This window comes from Fopius arisanus, unplaced genomic scaffold, assembly GCF_000806365.1.
Source record: "Fopius arisanus strain USDA-PBARC FA_bdor unplaced genomic scaffold, ASM80636v1 scaffold00162, whole genome shotgun sequence".
NCBI lineage: Eukaryota > Metazoa > Arthropoda > Insecta > Hymenoptera > Braconidae > Fopius > Fopius arisanus.
In genome coordinates, this window is record NW_011887901.1 from 91,357 (window position 1) to 109,048 (window position 17,692).

Below are 17,692 nucleotides of genomic sequence, written 5' to 3' on the forward strand. Positions count from 1 at the left end.
GGGGGGGGGGGGAATTCTCATGATGGTATCTCTGATGTAACCTTGTAAATTCGAGGGGCCGTCAATCAGTTAGTGAATACAACATCGTTTACGTGCTTCCACGAGTAATGATCGATTGGTGTGAGATCGCTGATCTCTCACAGATTTACCTGATAATTGGCAATTCATTCTACAAGATTTACAGATACCTAAAGACGTTGAAAGTTCCATCCAAGAACCAGAGAACCATTACTTGAATGTCAATGATACCACACGATATGCACACACTCCGTCAATAGTGGTGTGTGAGCCTTTGGGTCCCATGACAATCTGCGGAGAATCAGTACGCATAATTATGCCGGCTAATGGAGGCCATACTCGAAATGAAATGTAAATTCGCATTTAATTTATCTACAGCAGGGTCCGGAAACCCTCAAGTAGTTGGGAGTCATCCTATTACTACAGTCTGGATAATCTCCAAATCCTAATATTCTTAATAATAGTCATCCAATTAGACAACCTTCATCTGTGAATATGTCCCAGTGGTGACGATATTTTCGACAATCACGTAGGGTGGCGTGCGAGTTGACCAGAAATGGCCGGTACACTTTTAAATTTTAAATAGAAAATCAAAAAATCGAAATCTGCAATGAAAAAAATTAGAGAATATTTTTCGGAAATTGTTTTCAGGTTTTAATTTTTTTTTTCAAATAGTGCACCTTCAAATGTGAAAAATAGAAGTTTGCGATGTCCAACCTCTTGTTTTCAGCCTCTTAATTTTCAGTCTGGACCACGGCTCGAATAAGCCTCGCGAATAGCCTCGTAAACCACTGTCAAATCAAGTCTTAGAAAATGATCAAATCGGGTCAGGGTCGGGTTCGGATAAATCAGTGCTAGTGAGCTAAGGCTTTGCGAGCCCTGTTCTCATCGTCAGCCTTTGGAATTCCTCTATTCATTTACTGTTTCAGTTATATAGTTATATAGTTATATAGTTATATAGTTATATAGTTATATAGTTATATAGTTAGATTCATTTTCTCCACCACGACTATTCATTCACGAATTCTGTGCTTCAAATTATTCGGTAAAGTGATCGCTCCACATAGGAATTTTGAACGAATGTTTTATTTCATTTATTGAACTACTGAAAATATATACATAATACACAAAATGATTCTTAATGGTGATTCTTCATCACAAAAGCAGAAAAAAAATTCCTACGATTGCTGTCTATGTTGAGTAAAAAATTACGATTGGTACTGCAAATTGGTAGAAAATTCAAAATTGCCGCTCGATCACATGGCCGCCCTATGTTGGTATCAATCCCACCAAATCTCGTGGGTGGAGAAGAATCGAATTAGAGTAGGTAGCTCTGTTAAGTGGATGAGGCTCCTCTCTCAGTTCTCATTAAGGAAGGTCGAGAACTGCGTGAGCCAAATGAGGCCTGGTTGCTGGGTCCTAATCTAAAGCCCAACTACAGAAATTTATGCGGCTCTCCACATAATCAAAAAATAATGCTTAGGTCAGTGTGATGTGACAACGAGGATATTGAATATATTTCAAGATTCTATCGGTTGTACTACGTGATACTCCGACATAACCTTTAAAATACGGTAAATTCATGTAAGGGTTTATGTGTTGCGGCGTAATTTCGGCAGGTTCACGGAACCCTCCGTCTATCAGTCGGACGTCGGGCACCAAAAGAATCCAAAAATAAAATCAAACATCATGACTCAGGCGCCTCGGCATGTAACGGAATGATCACCGTCAAAATCGTTCTCCGCTTCCCGGCTCCAATAACTTGCTGCTCGGTACGTAGAGATTTAATTTCGACTAAAGCTGGAAGGAGATTCAACTGAGAATAAAACCAATAAATAAATAAGTCAAGCCTATAATTATCAGGGAGAACAATTTTGTTTAATGAAAAATGAAATAAGTCTCAATACAAAATACAAAAAAAATAAATCATTAATAAAATCTCTTTGTCACGTTGTTAAACAAACGGTTTGAGAATTAACTAACTAAAGTCACTGTCGTCGAATGAGTTCAATAACTGATTTTCTCTAGTCCAATATTTCAATTAATTAAACCAATATACTATTAAAAATCAGATAGATTAAATTATTGCCAAGAACTGAATCAGGAGACTCAATCGTAAAATCCAATGACTTCAAACTCAATAATACGAAAACCAATAAGTCTCCATGACCTCCGAATATTACAATCAAAATAAAAGTAACAATTTCAAGACAAACAATTTTCGAGGTCACGAGAAGTGAACGGAAATAAATAAAATAAAATTTAATGGCGAGACTTCCATCAAATTTCACGGCACTAATGAATGTAAGAAAAAGTCGCAAAACTAACCAAATAAAATCATAACAACAAAAAAATTGAGAGAATTAATTCAGAGAGAGAAAGGAAGTCAAACTCATTAATAAAAGTGGCCAGAGGTTCGCCGATAGGGACGATTCTCTAATAGTCGTGTGCAATTTGGATGTCCGTAACATCAACATAAACAAACTATTAAAAAAAATCTCTGCCGACTAACAGACAGTATTTAAACAAAAGAACGATCACCCAAAACTCCCGATGATTCTCCAAAATGTTGAGAATCCCCAAAAGCGTTGGAATGGCGTCCTTCGACGTATTTGGCGTCCCCAGTAAAAAATTTTGGTACAACTCCTGACAATTCCCTACTAACCGGGAACTGATTTATGCACGGAGAGAAAAATACTGGAAAAAATACGTAAAAAGTTCCGTAAAAATTCATGTGTGAAACGTAAACGGGGGGCGAAATGTAAAATCGGAAAAAGATCATTTAGAACATTTTACCACTCGGTCGGTAAAAAGTGATCTTTGGAGGTAGAAAAATAACGATACTCAGTTCCGTAAATTTTGCGGGGACTGGAAAGTACGATTCTAACCTCACTTCGCTCGGTTAGATCGCCGTTTCCAGTCCCTAGGAGAATAAAATATTGTGTGCCTCACGGAAATAACGTATTTTCTGACTCATGTGATTATACTCATATTTCGTCAGAAAATACTTTACTCCCTAGGGGCACAATATACTAATTATCCTTCCGACAATAGTAATTTGTCGGGTGGCATGATCCGACCTTAGACAATGATGCGCGATCGGGTATGACCAACAGTCGTACCACCAACGCTGTCTGGGAATTTTTCGATTCGGTCACGTAAAAAATACGGTACGTCACGTAAAATTCACGTGAAAGTGGATAATTTTTACTTTACTCGAAATAATTTTAACCGGAACTGCGGTAAATTTTACAAGTTCGTAAGAAATTACCTGACAGTCAGGTAAATTTTCCAGAGCAAATAATAAAATTCACTGTTCGTCTCTCATTTTTTCCCAAATTCTCCAGTAAAAATCAAGGAAATGACACTCCAGCCCACGATTACGTGATTAGTCACGTAATTTTTCCTGGGTTTTTCTCTCCGTGTGCGAACACGTGAAAATAGGCAACAGATGGTTAACTCAACGGAATTATCTGATTGACGGTGATATTATCATCATCTACCGATCCCAGTCAATTGGACATGCGCAACAGTTATAAGTAATCCTAAACGCATGTGCTGTTAATATTAGTGCTCCAAAATTTTATAATTTTTTGGTTCTTCATTATGAGACTAAATTCTCAACGCTTCCCAAATTATACTAAATTAATTTCTGCGTCGATCGCCACTCCGGGGAAGATAATTCTCTCACATTATTATTACTTAATTAATTTTTCGCTGATCTCCAAATGACCACGTACATGAGTCTTTGCGTCACTACTGCTGTTAAGATGACTGGATAGTGGCTCCATTTTCGACCACCTCTAAGACCCAGTCATTGCTAAATTACAAAGGAGCCTGATGACATCTTTCGGTTTCCTCGAGATCCTCGATGATGTGGTCAGAAGGTGTCTGATAGAAGTTAATAAAATCGTGCACCGGTCGAGAAAATAGTAACTGGCACAATATCCCTTTTAGGTGTACAGTTGTGAAAATATCAATTCTACGGAGATTGTTAGGGCTGAAACCTGTGACCTTGGCTGGGGAATTAAAATATAATAATTCCCGGCGAAGACACGATATTGAGGAAATTACGATATTCTGAAAAATTAGGGAAATTGATTATAATTTACGGGAGGACCTGAAATAATAAAGGGGGGGGGGGGTGTTTGAAATGATTACTCGGAGGGATTTATGAATTGATTATCTGTATTCTGATCTTATAACACAATATTAACACAAAAAATAATCGGGGCCTATTGACTAATTAACTCGAAGGCGGGGCGAAGGGGGGGGGGGGTAAGGCCAACCCACTTGCGGCTACGCGAAATAGTATGTAATAAAAAGAGGGGGTGACTCTAACTCTGGAAAAAGGTGGAGAAATGAGGGGGGCCGATTGAAAAGGTAATCATTAATAGGGGGCTTAATTTACAACTAACATGAATGTATTGTAGGCTCACCATTGGGGGGAAATTAACGCGGGCAGGGAAATTCGTTGGGGCAGGGAATAAAAAAATAGGGCACTCACGGGGAATGGTGTCTTCAAAATTCCCTCCGCTTTTCTCGGGGTTTGTCCTTCTTCCTTTCTTCTCTCTCCTCGCTCTCCTCGGTCCCTCTCCACGAGATTCAGTCGCACAATCTTTCTCTCACAGTTCTCATACGAGTTCCTCACGATAATATCCTTTCCTCACAATACAATCCTCACACTTCCACGCAATATTTCTCTCTTTCTCAATAGTTCCTCTTCACACTCTTTCTTCTTCATTAATTGTCTCTCTTACACACTATTTACACAGTATTCTAGAATAGTTCTCTTCACAGGGTTTCTTCTGCTTTTACTCCTTATTAACACTTTTTCAGGGTCTTTTCTGGGCCCTTCTTCACCGGATTCTTTGGGGGTAACTTCGTTGCTTTCTGAGGCAGTGACTCGTGGGGCACTTGTGGCACGAGTGATTTCTTCCAATCGTCCTCACCTCTTCCTTCCTGATTTTTTGGGGGGGTCATCGGGTGTCCTTCTTTTTCTCATTTAGGGCCTCGCTCGAGGGATGTCTCTTTCCTCCGGGGTCACGCGGGGTCTTTTTTCACGATGTTGATGCGTGAGTGCCAGGAGGAGGGAAAACGGGGACGGGGGTTAGGAGTATCTGAGGATGGGTTGCCCAACGGTGGCAAAAAAGATTACTTAAACTTAACTGAACCTATCAAAGTAACGTGTATTAATGAGGGGGCAGGGGGGGGGCGCAAAATTCTGCCTCGTCACATACCATGTTAGCGTCATCGTTGCCTAATTCTTCTCTGCTTCCAAGTCTGTTCAATTTGGTAGATAACTGCAGGAAGCTGTTGTCATCGATTAGGAAAACGTTGCGTATGCAATCAGCTTGCGTTTCTATATATCATGACCGATAACAAAAGAGAGCGACCATATGACCGAACTGGAATTATAAACATTCCATGAATTTGAAATATAAATATCGTTTTTACTTTCAAAATACGCTTTTTTTGCGATGAGGTATCACCCATAATAATTATTTTGCGTCCAGACGATATTTGCAATAGTTCAATAAATAAAATAGAACAATTGTCCTAAGACGTGGCGATAACTTTACCCAATAGTTTGAAGCAGATAATTCATGGATAACTAGACGTTGTAGGGGAATAGAATATAACCATGGTAAGAATTCCAAAGATTGACGACGAGAACAGGACAAAGCTTTAGCTCACTGGGGCTGTGAGTGGCTCGATCCTGACCCCGGAGTGATTTCATCGTTTTCTAAGGCCTGATTTGGCAGTGGTTTACGAGGTTATTGACGAGGCTTATTTCAGCCCTGGTTCAGATTGAGATTCAAGAGGTTGAAACTACCAGGGCTCCCTCATCCTTTAGACAGGTCTCATAAGTAGCAAAACTTGGAACTAGGATTTTTTGGAACTCTAACGTACGAAAAATAGACTTCTCAGGCCTTCCCAGATTTCACACTCTTGGTACCTGTTTAAGTTTTACTCTTGGTATGTGTTTTTCATCAAAATTACAAGTTAGAAGGCAAGCTTGCAAATGCAATATGAAAATCTGAAATGGAACTTCCAGGTTTATAGTCCTAAGTTGGCCATTGTAAATTTTTCTTTCCCACTTTTAAAATTGCATTATTTGAAAGGGAGCTAATAATTACCGTAGACAATTTCGGAAAGATATCTTCTAATTTTTTTCATAGCAAATTAGAATTATTCTCTCTTCTCTTAATTTTTTAATGAAATACGGTCCCATTTGTGCCTGAGCAGATGGGCTATTTTTAATATAACCATTAGGATTTGGACATTATCCCGATGCTAGTAATCGGATGACTTGACTAAATACAGATATTTTCATGTCGTTTAATTTTTGAGCGATCTTTGCTGTCATCGTAAAATATAGTATGTTTCAATTCGGATTTTCAATAAGCATAACCGTCCCGAGCTGAAAAGTACTTGGAGAATTTGAACAGATAACTTCATGCTTGCAACATGAGCATATTTTATGTGAAAATGGTAATTCTTTCAGCTTCCCTCAAAAGTTATTTATCCGTAGGTTTTCCAAATGGAATATCCTATATATTATTCCAAGAAATTTTATGGAGAAACCTTAATGATTGACATGTCAGACTCTATAGCATAGATGTCGCCGTTGGCTTAACATTTCGCAGACGTGTCGCAAATATTGCAGTCTTTATCATGCGACCTCTCGACTCTAAATTTATATTCGAACAAGTAAAACACATTTCTCTATTTACTTTTTCGTGTGCATTGAAAATTTCCTTCACTCAGCTAATGAGTATAAAATGAGAAACCGGACGCACCATTTTTCAAATAAATTTCACCTCTTAATACTTGTGTTTAGGTTGTCGGCGTTCTTAGAAATTTATGTGCAGTTCACTTCGAACGTCCTGCATAACAAATATGTTCTGTTCCCGATTGTTGCAATTTAGTGTAACCGATATGAAACCATTGATGACTAGGAATATCGTAAGCGAAATCACCGTAGATAAATATTTTACCAGAACTTTTAATTATCACCCCTTCCGAAAAACTCTATTATTCCGCCTGATACATATTAATAAGTTTCTGGCCTTTCATTATCAACACAACATTTCCAGTTTGTCCCTCCATGGAGGGGTATTGTAGAACCGGGCTGGGCAACCTCTACTTTGAGAGCAAGTCGTGCTCCGTACCTATATTATCTGTTCATTCAGAAAACGGCAGAGTTCTAGAAATTTCCTATGAGCAGGTATATCCGACTGACACCAAATTTCATTGCCTGTCGTTTGTAATCCCTGTCACTATGGCCTACTCACTGAATACGTAGATGAAGTAGACTAAATCGTGCAAATTGAGCCTCTCTCAATTAAAATGACAAATGTCGCCTATGCAGCCTTTTTAATTAGTTCAAAAATACTTAAATGGGTGTTTTTAATCAAGTAGTATCATCTCTACATTTTTAAAGGAAATGGATCGCAAATTAGGATTCAGAAGTTGCAAAATTATCACACAGTTTATTCAGTAATCGAACACATATAGATTTTAATCTACTGCGCATTTTCCACTGAAGTACTACTGCGCTTTTTCCATTGACGTGCGCGTGCAGGAAGGGGTTGGGCCTCGGGAAAGATACACAGAATGTTGCGTAATTGGGGTTAAAAAAATTTCGGAAATTTTTTACAAAAAACGATATATTCTACAGCATCGTTTTCCAAATCATTTCGGTGTGGAATGTTATGATCTACAATCGGTATTTTTTTCTTAGAATTCAATGACTTGGATCGTAATTACGGATGTTTTTCTCGTGAACCCCTACAAAAACTGAAAATTTTTATTTTTAAAAAATATTTTTTACACCGATTTTTTCATGATCATTTTGATATGTTATTCAAGACATTTTTCTATATCGAATGGATATTTTTTCATCGACTGTGAATTTATTTCCCAGTTAGGGAATTTTTGGGTCTAATTTGACTACACTATAGTACATGACAAAGGGCAGACGAGACCACATTTTATCGGGTGATGGGCCTTGACGACCCAGATCCTGAAGGCCTTTCCCCACTGAAATCCACCGAAGTGGGGTAACACAAGAAAAGGCAAAGAGGAGAAATTTCGCTGAAGAAAAGGAAAAGCGGAAAAATGAGTAAAATGACATGACAAATAAAAGATCAAAAAGTCTGCTGAATTTCAAAGCTGAGGATCAAATTATACAATGTTATGTTCAAGTGGTTCGGGAATTATTTATTCAAAAAATAAAATTGATTGAAGTAAAAATGTTAATTGAAGAAAACAAAAAAAAACAATTATTAAAAGAACAATATTAATTTTTTATATCGAGAAATAACAGCTGGTAAAAAGTGCAGACACTGGTATTTTTTCTTTCATATATTTCTCGGAAAGGTCGTTATTAGACACATAATTTAAGAAGCAAGTTGAAAAATGACTATAATTTAGGAAGTGGAATTCCTAGAACGATTCCAGTTTTTTTTCCATAGATAATACTTATTTTACATTTAGTTCAATCACTCTACAGAATTGCAAGCTATTACATGCAGATTCGATGTAGTTTCAAGGAAAAATTAAAAATAACACTTTTTCTTCTGTAAGACTGATTGAATTTCATATAATGTAACTTATCATTTTTCATCTTCTTAAATTTTTCAGGCTATTGAGTGTGTTAATTATTGATTTGATAGCACGACTTGATAGTTGAATTGCCACAATCACAAATTGGAATTAATCCTCGCAGTATCAATTATTGATATCTTTCAAAATGCTGTCCAAGAATCCGCAAAAATACGTAATAGAAAACTCACTCAACAGAATTAATATAGCATTCATTTTCTTCTTCCAAATTGAAGTCAGGTTTCAACGGAACGTGAGTAACTTATAATTTGAACGAATTGTCACAGCATCATATTCATAAATATTTTTGTCTAGGTTTGGATCTCCTCATTTCTTTTTTTATTAATCGCGGCGGCTATTTTTCTCACTTTATCATTTGATAGACGCTTTATGGGATGCTCTCCCATATTCCAACTGTGAGGCCCCCCACTACTGTTCCCACATGATCGTACTAGGACCCTTTATAATTGATATGGTTATAAACTTTATTAAATTCCTAACTCAAGTTTATCACTCTGCTTCGATCTACCTGGAGGTTGTCCATGCCTGTTATAGAAGACTCACCTTCACAAGTCACGGTCCCGACTAGAACTTGACAAAGTCTTTGGAATTTTTACTCCAATGTTTGCGAAGTATCACTGCTAGGTGCTACGTGGCGTTTCCTGGAACTAATTCCCATAACTATTCGGACATTAATAATATTTCAAATCATTATTGCTATGTGAGCCAGAAATAGTAGATGATCCTATGCCTTTTCTTCCGGAAGGGTTTAGAAAATAATTGAGGGGATCGCTTTCGGCTTCTAGTAAGTTTTAGCAGTTATGTGAAATTAATGTGGTATTTTTGAATACAGATGTGCGAAACTGGTTATGAATTGTCTCTCGGCGTTCGATGACCCATCGATGAATCGGATGTCAGTGGCAATATGTTCAATTCTAGCCGCTAAAATATCGACGGTGGAAACTTCAATGTTGGGAGCAAAACCTCAATATATGTCTAAATTACTTTCAATGGTCAGATCAAAGATTGAATCAAAATCAGTGGACATAACCATGAGATTTACACTGAGTGCCTTATGGAATTTGACGGATGAAAGCGCGATAACATGCAAAGTGTTCTTGGAAGAAGGTGGCATGGATTTGTTTTTGGATGTACTTGAGGGTTTTCAAGGTGAATCCAGTGTGGAGACCAAAGTTCTGGGGTTACTCAACAATATTGCTGAGGTTGGTATACGATAAAAGTGGAAGACTACCAGTTTTTACTCGAATATTTCTACAAGTTATTGTTGCATGAAAATAGAAACTAAACTAGGCAACAAATAGTGTATTCTTCCAGGAACCGAATCATTATGGATTAATTAAAAAGCAAAGATATTTCATGCTATTAATTTTTTTTTTCACCATAATATTTTCCGTTATGCTACCAGGCGCATGCAGCGGACACAATGGTGGACAGGTCCGGGTTTTTCTTGAATGTTTTGCTTCTATATTAACGTGCGCTTATATTCCTTAGTTTTTAATCGAAATTATTTGATAAAAATTACCCAGAACAGTTATTGTGTAACAGTGTGTAAATTGTTGTACTCGCCTCCATGCATGCTTTTTTTCTTTTTTCCTCTTATTAGTATATTCAAATGTATGATATACTGTAACGGTATTTTCCTGATGTATTTTACTCAGAAAAGCATCCTTACACCTACCCGAGTGGAAATTGTTTCTGGCTGCTCTGTAATTGAATCAGTAATTGATCAGGTAGTTGCAAAATCATCCTAATCAGGCGATTCTCAATGACGAACTGATCACATATCGATCGAGCTACTCAGATGATTTCAGCTGAATTATCCTTAGCCTGATTAGCTGGTGCCTGATGAGGATCAAGTCCTGACCAAACTCCAATTTGAATTGCTTAAAGTGATTCTTGATGGGGAACTCATAAGATTTTTATTTGATTCAACAAGACCAGATTCTCACTTGATCAGACGATAAGCTTCATCTGAACAGATGAATCCTGATGAGAATCTCATCCAGCTCCGATCCAGTAATCCGGATCCCGGAACTTACAGACTATATTAAATCTATGAGGAGAGAACGATGGTATCATTACAAACGAAAAAACATGTATTTGAATCAAGTATAGTAGAATCAAGTATAGTTAACAAAGACAATGAATATCGTAGTGGACATCGCATAGACAAAACAGAGTTGATTTGATTATAATATCACGATAGCTTCGGGGCATAAAACAACGCAATATGGCAGGTTCGAGCTTCAATATTGGTAAAATGATAAGTTTTTTCGCGAGAATGATGGGGGTTCATTAGCATAAATGAACTGTAGTGATGAAATTGAATTATTTTGGTTTCAGCTCATAATTATTGCTTATTTCCATCATCTGCTTTAAATACTGCTGACTTGAGCAAATCTTGAACTGTTTAACCTGATAAACTTTTGATTAAAAATGCAGTTCCATAACTGATCAGGTGCGTACTCGATCCGGATGTCGCACTTACATCCAACGTCGGGTACGACCTGATCCGTTTTTTAGCTGAAACTTATTGCGATTTTCACCCAGATAGAATCTTGTCTCATATTCTATGCTGGGCGTCAGGTAGATTTTCTCGCGATGTCTCATGAAAACGACTCTTGAGAAGCTTGCACCCACATAAAGGACTGCTGGGCTGCTGAACACACTGAATGCCGAGCTAACCTTATTGTGATAAATATAATGAGGGTGAACGACTACAAGAAAAAAAATTTCTTTTGAAGCTTATTTCGGGTCGTACCATCGCGATCACTTGCGACTCTAAGCATCGTAGAATGATACCGTTCATTCCCTGTCGGCCCTTTCGGGCCCTTCGGATTTGTTTTCCTGTTTCTGAGTATTCTAATCCGGAAGGTTTTCGGACTCCCATCCGATTTTGTCAGAATCCTTCGGGATCTGAGGGCTCAAAAGGCTGGTGTGACCAAGTTGGATGTCTCTTTCATTCACCACAAGGTGCTTAACAATATGCTATTGCGTGGTGGTCGCAAGTTACACGAGTCAGCCATGCTACTTTTCAGCTTGAAAGACATTCACCAAAAACCACGCGTACCTTATACTGTAGAGTGCGAACGGCCACAGATGTACGTGGCTGTCGACCTGATAGCCAATGGTGAAAGTCCGTGATAATGAATCAAACACCTTTCTGGGGTTAAATGGGAGAAGCATAGTCAATTGTAATTTATAAATGCAGGTGCGTATACAGGGTGCCCCAGAAGTACGTGCCGATACTGAACCGGCATGTACAGGGGGTGAGTCTCAGCCGAATCGGATCGGACACACCCCTCGGGAGATATTGGGGTAAACAGGACAGCCAATGACACTGCAGCGTTAAGCGGCAATACGTCCGTGTGGCTCCGCGCTCAAGTGTGAGTGATTCCCCTTCCAGCTAGCAGGAGGCGGGATAAAGTTTTATGTTCATCCGTGAGCGCGAGAGAGAACGCATGGTATTTCTCTCTCACTCTCTCGCATCACTCCGCGACAATGTTTTTAGCGTTATCTTTAAACAAATGGGTTTTTGGGAATTTTCCATTGAATATTATTTGGTGCAAATCGAATTTGCAACAAAATAATGTCAGGTAAAAATCTCATAAGCTCAATCATTCATTTAAACTGTTTGATGGTTTAAAAGTTATTAAAAAAACTATGGGGCCTACGGCATTTTTCCATCACATAATTTTTGTTGCAAATTCGATTTGCGACAAAAAATAATCAATGGCAAAATCCTCCAAACACTATTGTTTATTAGATTATTCAAGAAGAACGTAATTGCGAATTGAGCAGTCGTAGCGTTCGGACGTGTTTTTCGTGTTCTCCGCGTGGTTGAAGTGCTCTCACTGTATCTCTGTTGTGTTGAGGTGTTTCGTTTAGTGAAATTTATCATTGACTCTCAAGGAATTGAGCTCGGTTAAAGCCGGATTAATTGGTAGGTCCAGGAGGACTGAACCCATTATAAAACATGAATTCCACCCAGAACGAGGCCACCTCGGCCGTGCTTAGCTCGGATGAGGCTCGGCCTTCCTACGTCTCAGCAGCGAAATCCCCGAGCAAAATTATCTTTGAACAAGCTATCATCCTGAATAGGACAGCAGATGCTCCCTTTGAAGACTATCTCAACGCTCTCGTAAAAGTGATTCCACCTGCAAAACTCTGTTGCACCGATACCATCCACAATAACCGAATTATCGTTTGGTTGGACATCCCTAAGATAGTCGATGAAGCCATTGATTCCAAGAAATGCATCGTGGTAAACCACTATGGTATTTACATTTGCCCTTATGTGACGAGAAATAAAAGAGTAGTATTCACTCACTGCTTCCCTCAAGTTAAGGAAAGTTTCTTGGAATCGAAACTGGCCGAAAAGGGGATTAAATTCAAGGCTCCCATCATAACACTGACACCAGGATTCCATAACAAAGCACTCAGTCACGTTACATCACAGAAGAGACAAACGTATATTACCCCAGAGGATGTTTCTAAATTACCGACACGCAGTACCACTACCATCTATGGCAAGGAGATCACGGTTTTTGTGGTGTCAGAGGGCTCTACTTGTTTTGATTGTAACCAATCTGGTCACTCGGCGAGAAACTGCCCGTCTAAATCAAAAGGTAAACCGACTGTTGTGAACGGCTCTATGGATCCTCCCCTACCTCTTTCCACTCCTTCTGATTTCTCAGAACTTAATCCCCCCAAAACTACGAACCCTCTACCCAAGGTACAGAATTCTCCACCCGATTCAAAAAATCTCCCTATCAACAGGAATGGGGAAAAACGACGAAAACTCCATGCAAACAGAAACATCCCATCTGGAACAAAAACCTCACCATCATCAGTCTTCAAGAGACAAACGTCCACGTTCTCACACGACATCATCTGTGCCCTCTGCTTCGGTGACAGATGACCGTGAAGAGGATGAGAATTTGGATGACCCAATCGATTTAAATCCGGAAGCATACGACCTGGAAATGTTACAGGAGGAATCCGCCGTTGTGGAAACTGATCCTAGTCTCAAGCGAAAGGAACCTACGAGGAAAAAAACAAGGGTAGAGGTCACCGAACCTGAATCTCAGCAGTCCAAACCCGCAGATTCTAAACCGGAAGAGACCTGGGATGAATGTGAATCCAAATTTAAGGACGACCCGGAAGATTTCCCACTCAAATTTCCTCCATTCAAGAAGCTTATCATGGATACACGATTTCACAGAAACCTTGTTGAAAACACGAAAAAACTCACAAGCAACATCAAAGGAGTTCGACACATGTGCGATTACCTGAAGAATGTTATTCCAACCAAAACTTTGAGGGCTCGCAACCTCAAATTTATCCTACACCTTGACGCATAAATCGAGGAAATGAAGCAGTTGGAGACGGATACTTCATAATGGCTTCACACGTTTCATCAAGGAACTCGTCGCGAGTTCGTTCAGATCTTCAGCAGCCATAGTCGAGATCTTCTCTTCAACTAACAACTAGTGGACCGCGACGTATTCGTAAGAAACTCAAAATTCTGTACTGGAATTGTCGAGGCTTCGACAAACGTGGAGTAGAACTCGAAACTCTTGTCAAAAACATAGACATCTTAATTTGTGCTGAAACTCGCTTGAGTCCCAAAAAAAAGGTATTAGTTTCTTTCCCGGTTTCTACTGGATCAGAGAAGATAAATCTCACGATAGTGGGGGAGGAATACTTGTCGGAATCAAAAAAAACATTCCATACAAAAGAATTGAAACCCCCAATATCTCTAATAAGTTAATCGAGGCGGTGGGTATGGAAATCTTCAACTCCAAGCCTTCGTTCAAACTCTATGCATTTTATCAACCACCCAACACCTCACCCTCTCCATCCCAATGGGATAAAATCTGCTCCCTTTCTACTGATCCTAATAAATCTATCCTCGTTGGCGATTTCAATGCCCATCACCAAGCCTGGAACTGTGTTCACAATAAGCAAAATGGCAGAAAATTCTTTGACTCGATTGTACCACACGACCTCATGATTCACAATCCAGACACCATAACTCGATTTGATGAGCACAGTGAGTCCAATATAGATCTCGTTCTGTCCTCCCCCACCATAACGGATAACATAGAAGTAAAGGTATAAGACGAGACACTTGGATCGGATCACTTTCCGATTCTTACTCAGGTCTCCATTGATAAGCAAATTTCTGAGAAACGGACGTTCAGGCTTCGTTCTGTTCGCACGGACTGGGAATCCATCAACCTCTCCCTGAAAAAATCCCTTGCATCCACCTTTTACACTCCTGAATTTGACAGCCTCAACCCAATAGAACAATACGACCTCTTCATTGAATACATCTCCAAGACCATTAAAGGCCACACCCCTCACAGAACATCAGCTCCTCCCTCCATCCATCGAAATCCTGTCCATTGGTGGGACATGGAGTGTGAAGAGGTTAGAAGAAAACGTATAGAAACATATCAAACGTGACGTGCTACCAAAGATCCCGAAGATCACAATGAACACAAGAAAGCGGCTGAAGATGCACAACAATTATATAAAACCAAAAAAACAACATCTTTCCGTACTTTAGCGGAAACGGCTAATGTTCGTCTGCATCCTACCTATACTTGGGACACCTGCAAAGTGTTCAAGAATGGTTGGGTCGGCGTCAGCCCCCTCAACAAATCGGAAAACGCACCAAGAGACATCCAAGTCCAAGTCTCCCTCGACTCTTCCAGAGTGTCAACCAAATAATATTCTCGATGCACAATTCACTTACGCAGAGTTCAATCTTGCTTTAAACTCCCGAAACGATAAATCCGCTCCAAATCTGGACGGCCTGGACTACACCTCCTTAAAGAATCTCTCTCCTCAGTACAAATTACTGTTACGCCATATATTTAACGAGATGTACAGCCAGCCCTCTTTTCCCTCGGATTGGTCCGAACAATACCTTCATTTCATCCCCAAGAGCAGTGGCCACGGTGTCAGGCCTATAGCCTTGACCTCGTGTTTGTGTAAACTAATGGAAACACTTATTAAAAATCGACTTCAATGGTGGGTGGAGAGCAGGCACTTATTGCCCAACTCACAAATCGGCTTTCGTAAAGGACGATCTTGTCATGACAATCTTGTCAACCTGCTTCTCAACATAGAGTCAAACTTTGACAGGGGTCAAGAAACCCTTACCGCATTTCTCGACGTGAAATAAGCATTTGACAACTTTGATTCGGTTATTCTCCTCAACAAACTCTCCACCATCGGTTGTTCACAGGCCATGATCAAATTCATTCGATTTTTAACCTACGAGAAACGAGTTACGTCTCCTTACAATCCATTTCTTAGACATATCTATAAGACATATCCACAAGGAGGAGTACTTTCTCCTCTTCTCTATATCATCTATGTGTCCTCCATCCTCACAGACCTCCCTGATATTGCTATCATATCACAATTTGCGGATGATATCGCAATCTACTCGAGCACCCCTACACTACGCACAACCATATCCTCCATTGAAACAGCAGTCAATCAAATAGATATCAATCTACGTAAAATAGGTTTAACCCTTTCTCCGGAAAAAACACAGCTGGTTCACTTCAACACACGAAAAATCACCCCTACTCAAACAAGAATAAATATTAACAATCACGAAATACGTTCCTCCCCAGAGGCCCGTTTCCTTGCTATAATCTTTGATCAAAGGCTGACATTCAAATCGCAAATCGCAAAAGTTCTACAATCTTCACTCAAATCTCTGAATATGGTTAAATTTTTACGGGACACCTGGTGGGGTGCCGATCCTGAAACGTTGCTCGTCATATATAAAGCTTTCGTCCGGTCAATCGTTGATTATAGTTCGTTCGTTTCATTCCCGGTCCAAAAATTACAGAAGTTAAAGCTTGAGCGTCTCCAATTTTCGACCATCAGATACAGTCTGGGATACAGGATGTCTACCCCCTCAACGTTCTCATGGCAGACAGTAAACTGCCGTATGTTGAGGCCAGGTCGACGTTTTTGTGCAGGGCCTTTCTGATGAAAGCCATATCTAATAGTAACTCACAAGTCTCTTTAACCATGAATAAAGTAATGAATGAGATAATTCCGCTCCGTAACAATAAACGCCCCATTAACAAGTGTAGTAGAGATATAACTTCTTTAATTTCGGACTTGAATGTGGAAAACCACTTCAACATGTACCTCCACAATTGGAATATCATCATGTCAATCCTTGCAAACGGAGACGATCCAGCAGAGGCCGATTCAGAATTGACCGATCGAATCCAGCAGGCCGTAAAGATCTACACTGATGGTAGTAAGCGGACTGATGGGTGGTCTGTTGGGTCGTCTTGCTTTGCCCCCGAACTCAATATCTCTAGGAGCCTCAGTATCACCTATCAGTCATCTGTATTTACGGCTGAATGTTTAGCTATACGTGAGGCTACCAGGATTGGCCTTGGCTCACTGTGGAGAGATTACCAAATCATTACCGATTCACGCAGTGCCCTCGATTCCTTATTTCGTCTTACTCCTAGTATTAAAGACAACGAACTAATTTTGGATATAAAACAGAATTTTGAATTATTCACTCAAAGGAACAATCATTCCAATTTTTGGAAATTTCAATGGGTTCCCTCTCATACGGGGTCGAGGGTAATGAGGAAGCCGATCGTCTGGCAGTTGAGGCTACGCATAATCCTCCGAACTTTATATTTAATTACTATTCCATTCACGGATTTCCGAGAAAAATTCAAAACAGAATCTCTTGATTCCACCATTGAAAAATGTACACAGGAAAGTGAAGATAAAGGCACACTCTATTTTAAACACTTTTATAAGAAAAGTCGACTACCATGGTTTCGTAAGAAGAATCTACCTCGAAAAACTATTGTCTGGGTCAATAGAGCCCGTGCCAACCACTAGCATCTTGCAGCCTCTCCCAAGAGGAAAAATGTGGTGGAATCGACTGTATGTCCTTGCGGATATCCGTCCGAGGATCTTGACCACGTTTTGTGGGATTGTTCTCGATTTGAATAGCATAGACACACCATGTTTCAAT

The 17,692-nt window shown here is 39.5% G+C and overlaps 1 protein-coding gene across 5 annotated transcripts in view; it reads left to right on the plus strand.

Annotated features, from left to right (window-relative positions):
- Nucleotides 1–17,692, plus strand: part of LOC105272327 (protein zyg-11 homolog B) — a 127,965-nt gene that overhangs the window by 64,640 nt on the left and 45,633 nt on the right. For all 5 annotated transcript variants that reach the window (XM_011314412.1, XM_011314411.1, XM_011314409.1 and 2 more), the window contains one exon: nt 9,482–9,851. In XM_011314412.1, the coding sequence (XP_011312714.1) occupies nt 9,482–9,851 (370 nt within the window). The remainder of the gene's footprint in view (nt 1–9,481; nt 9,852–17,692) is intronic.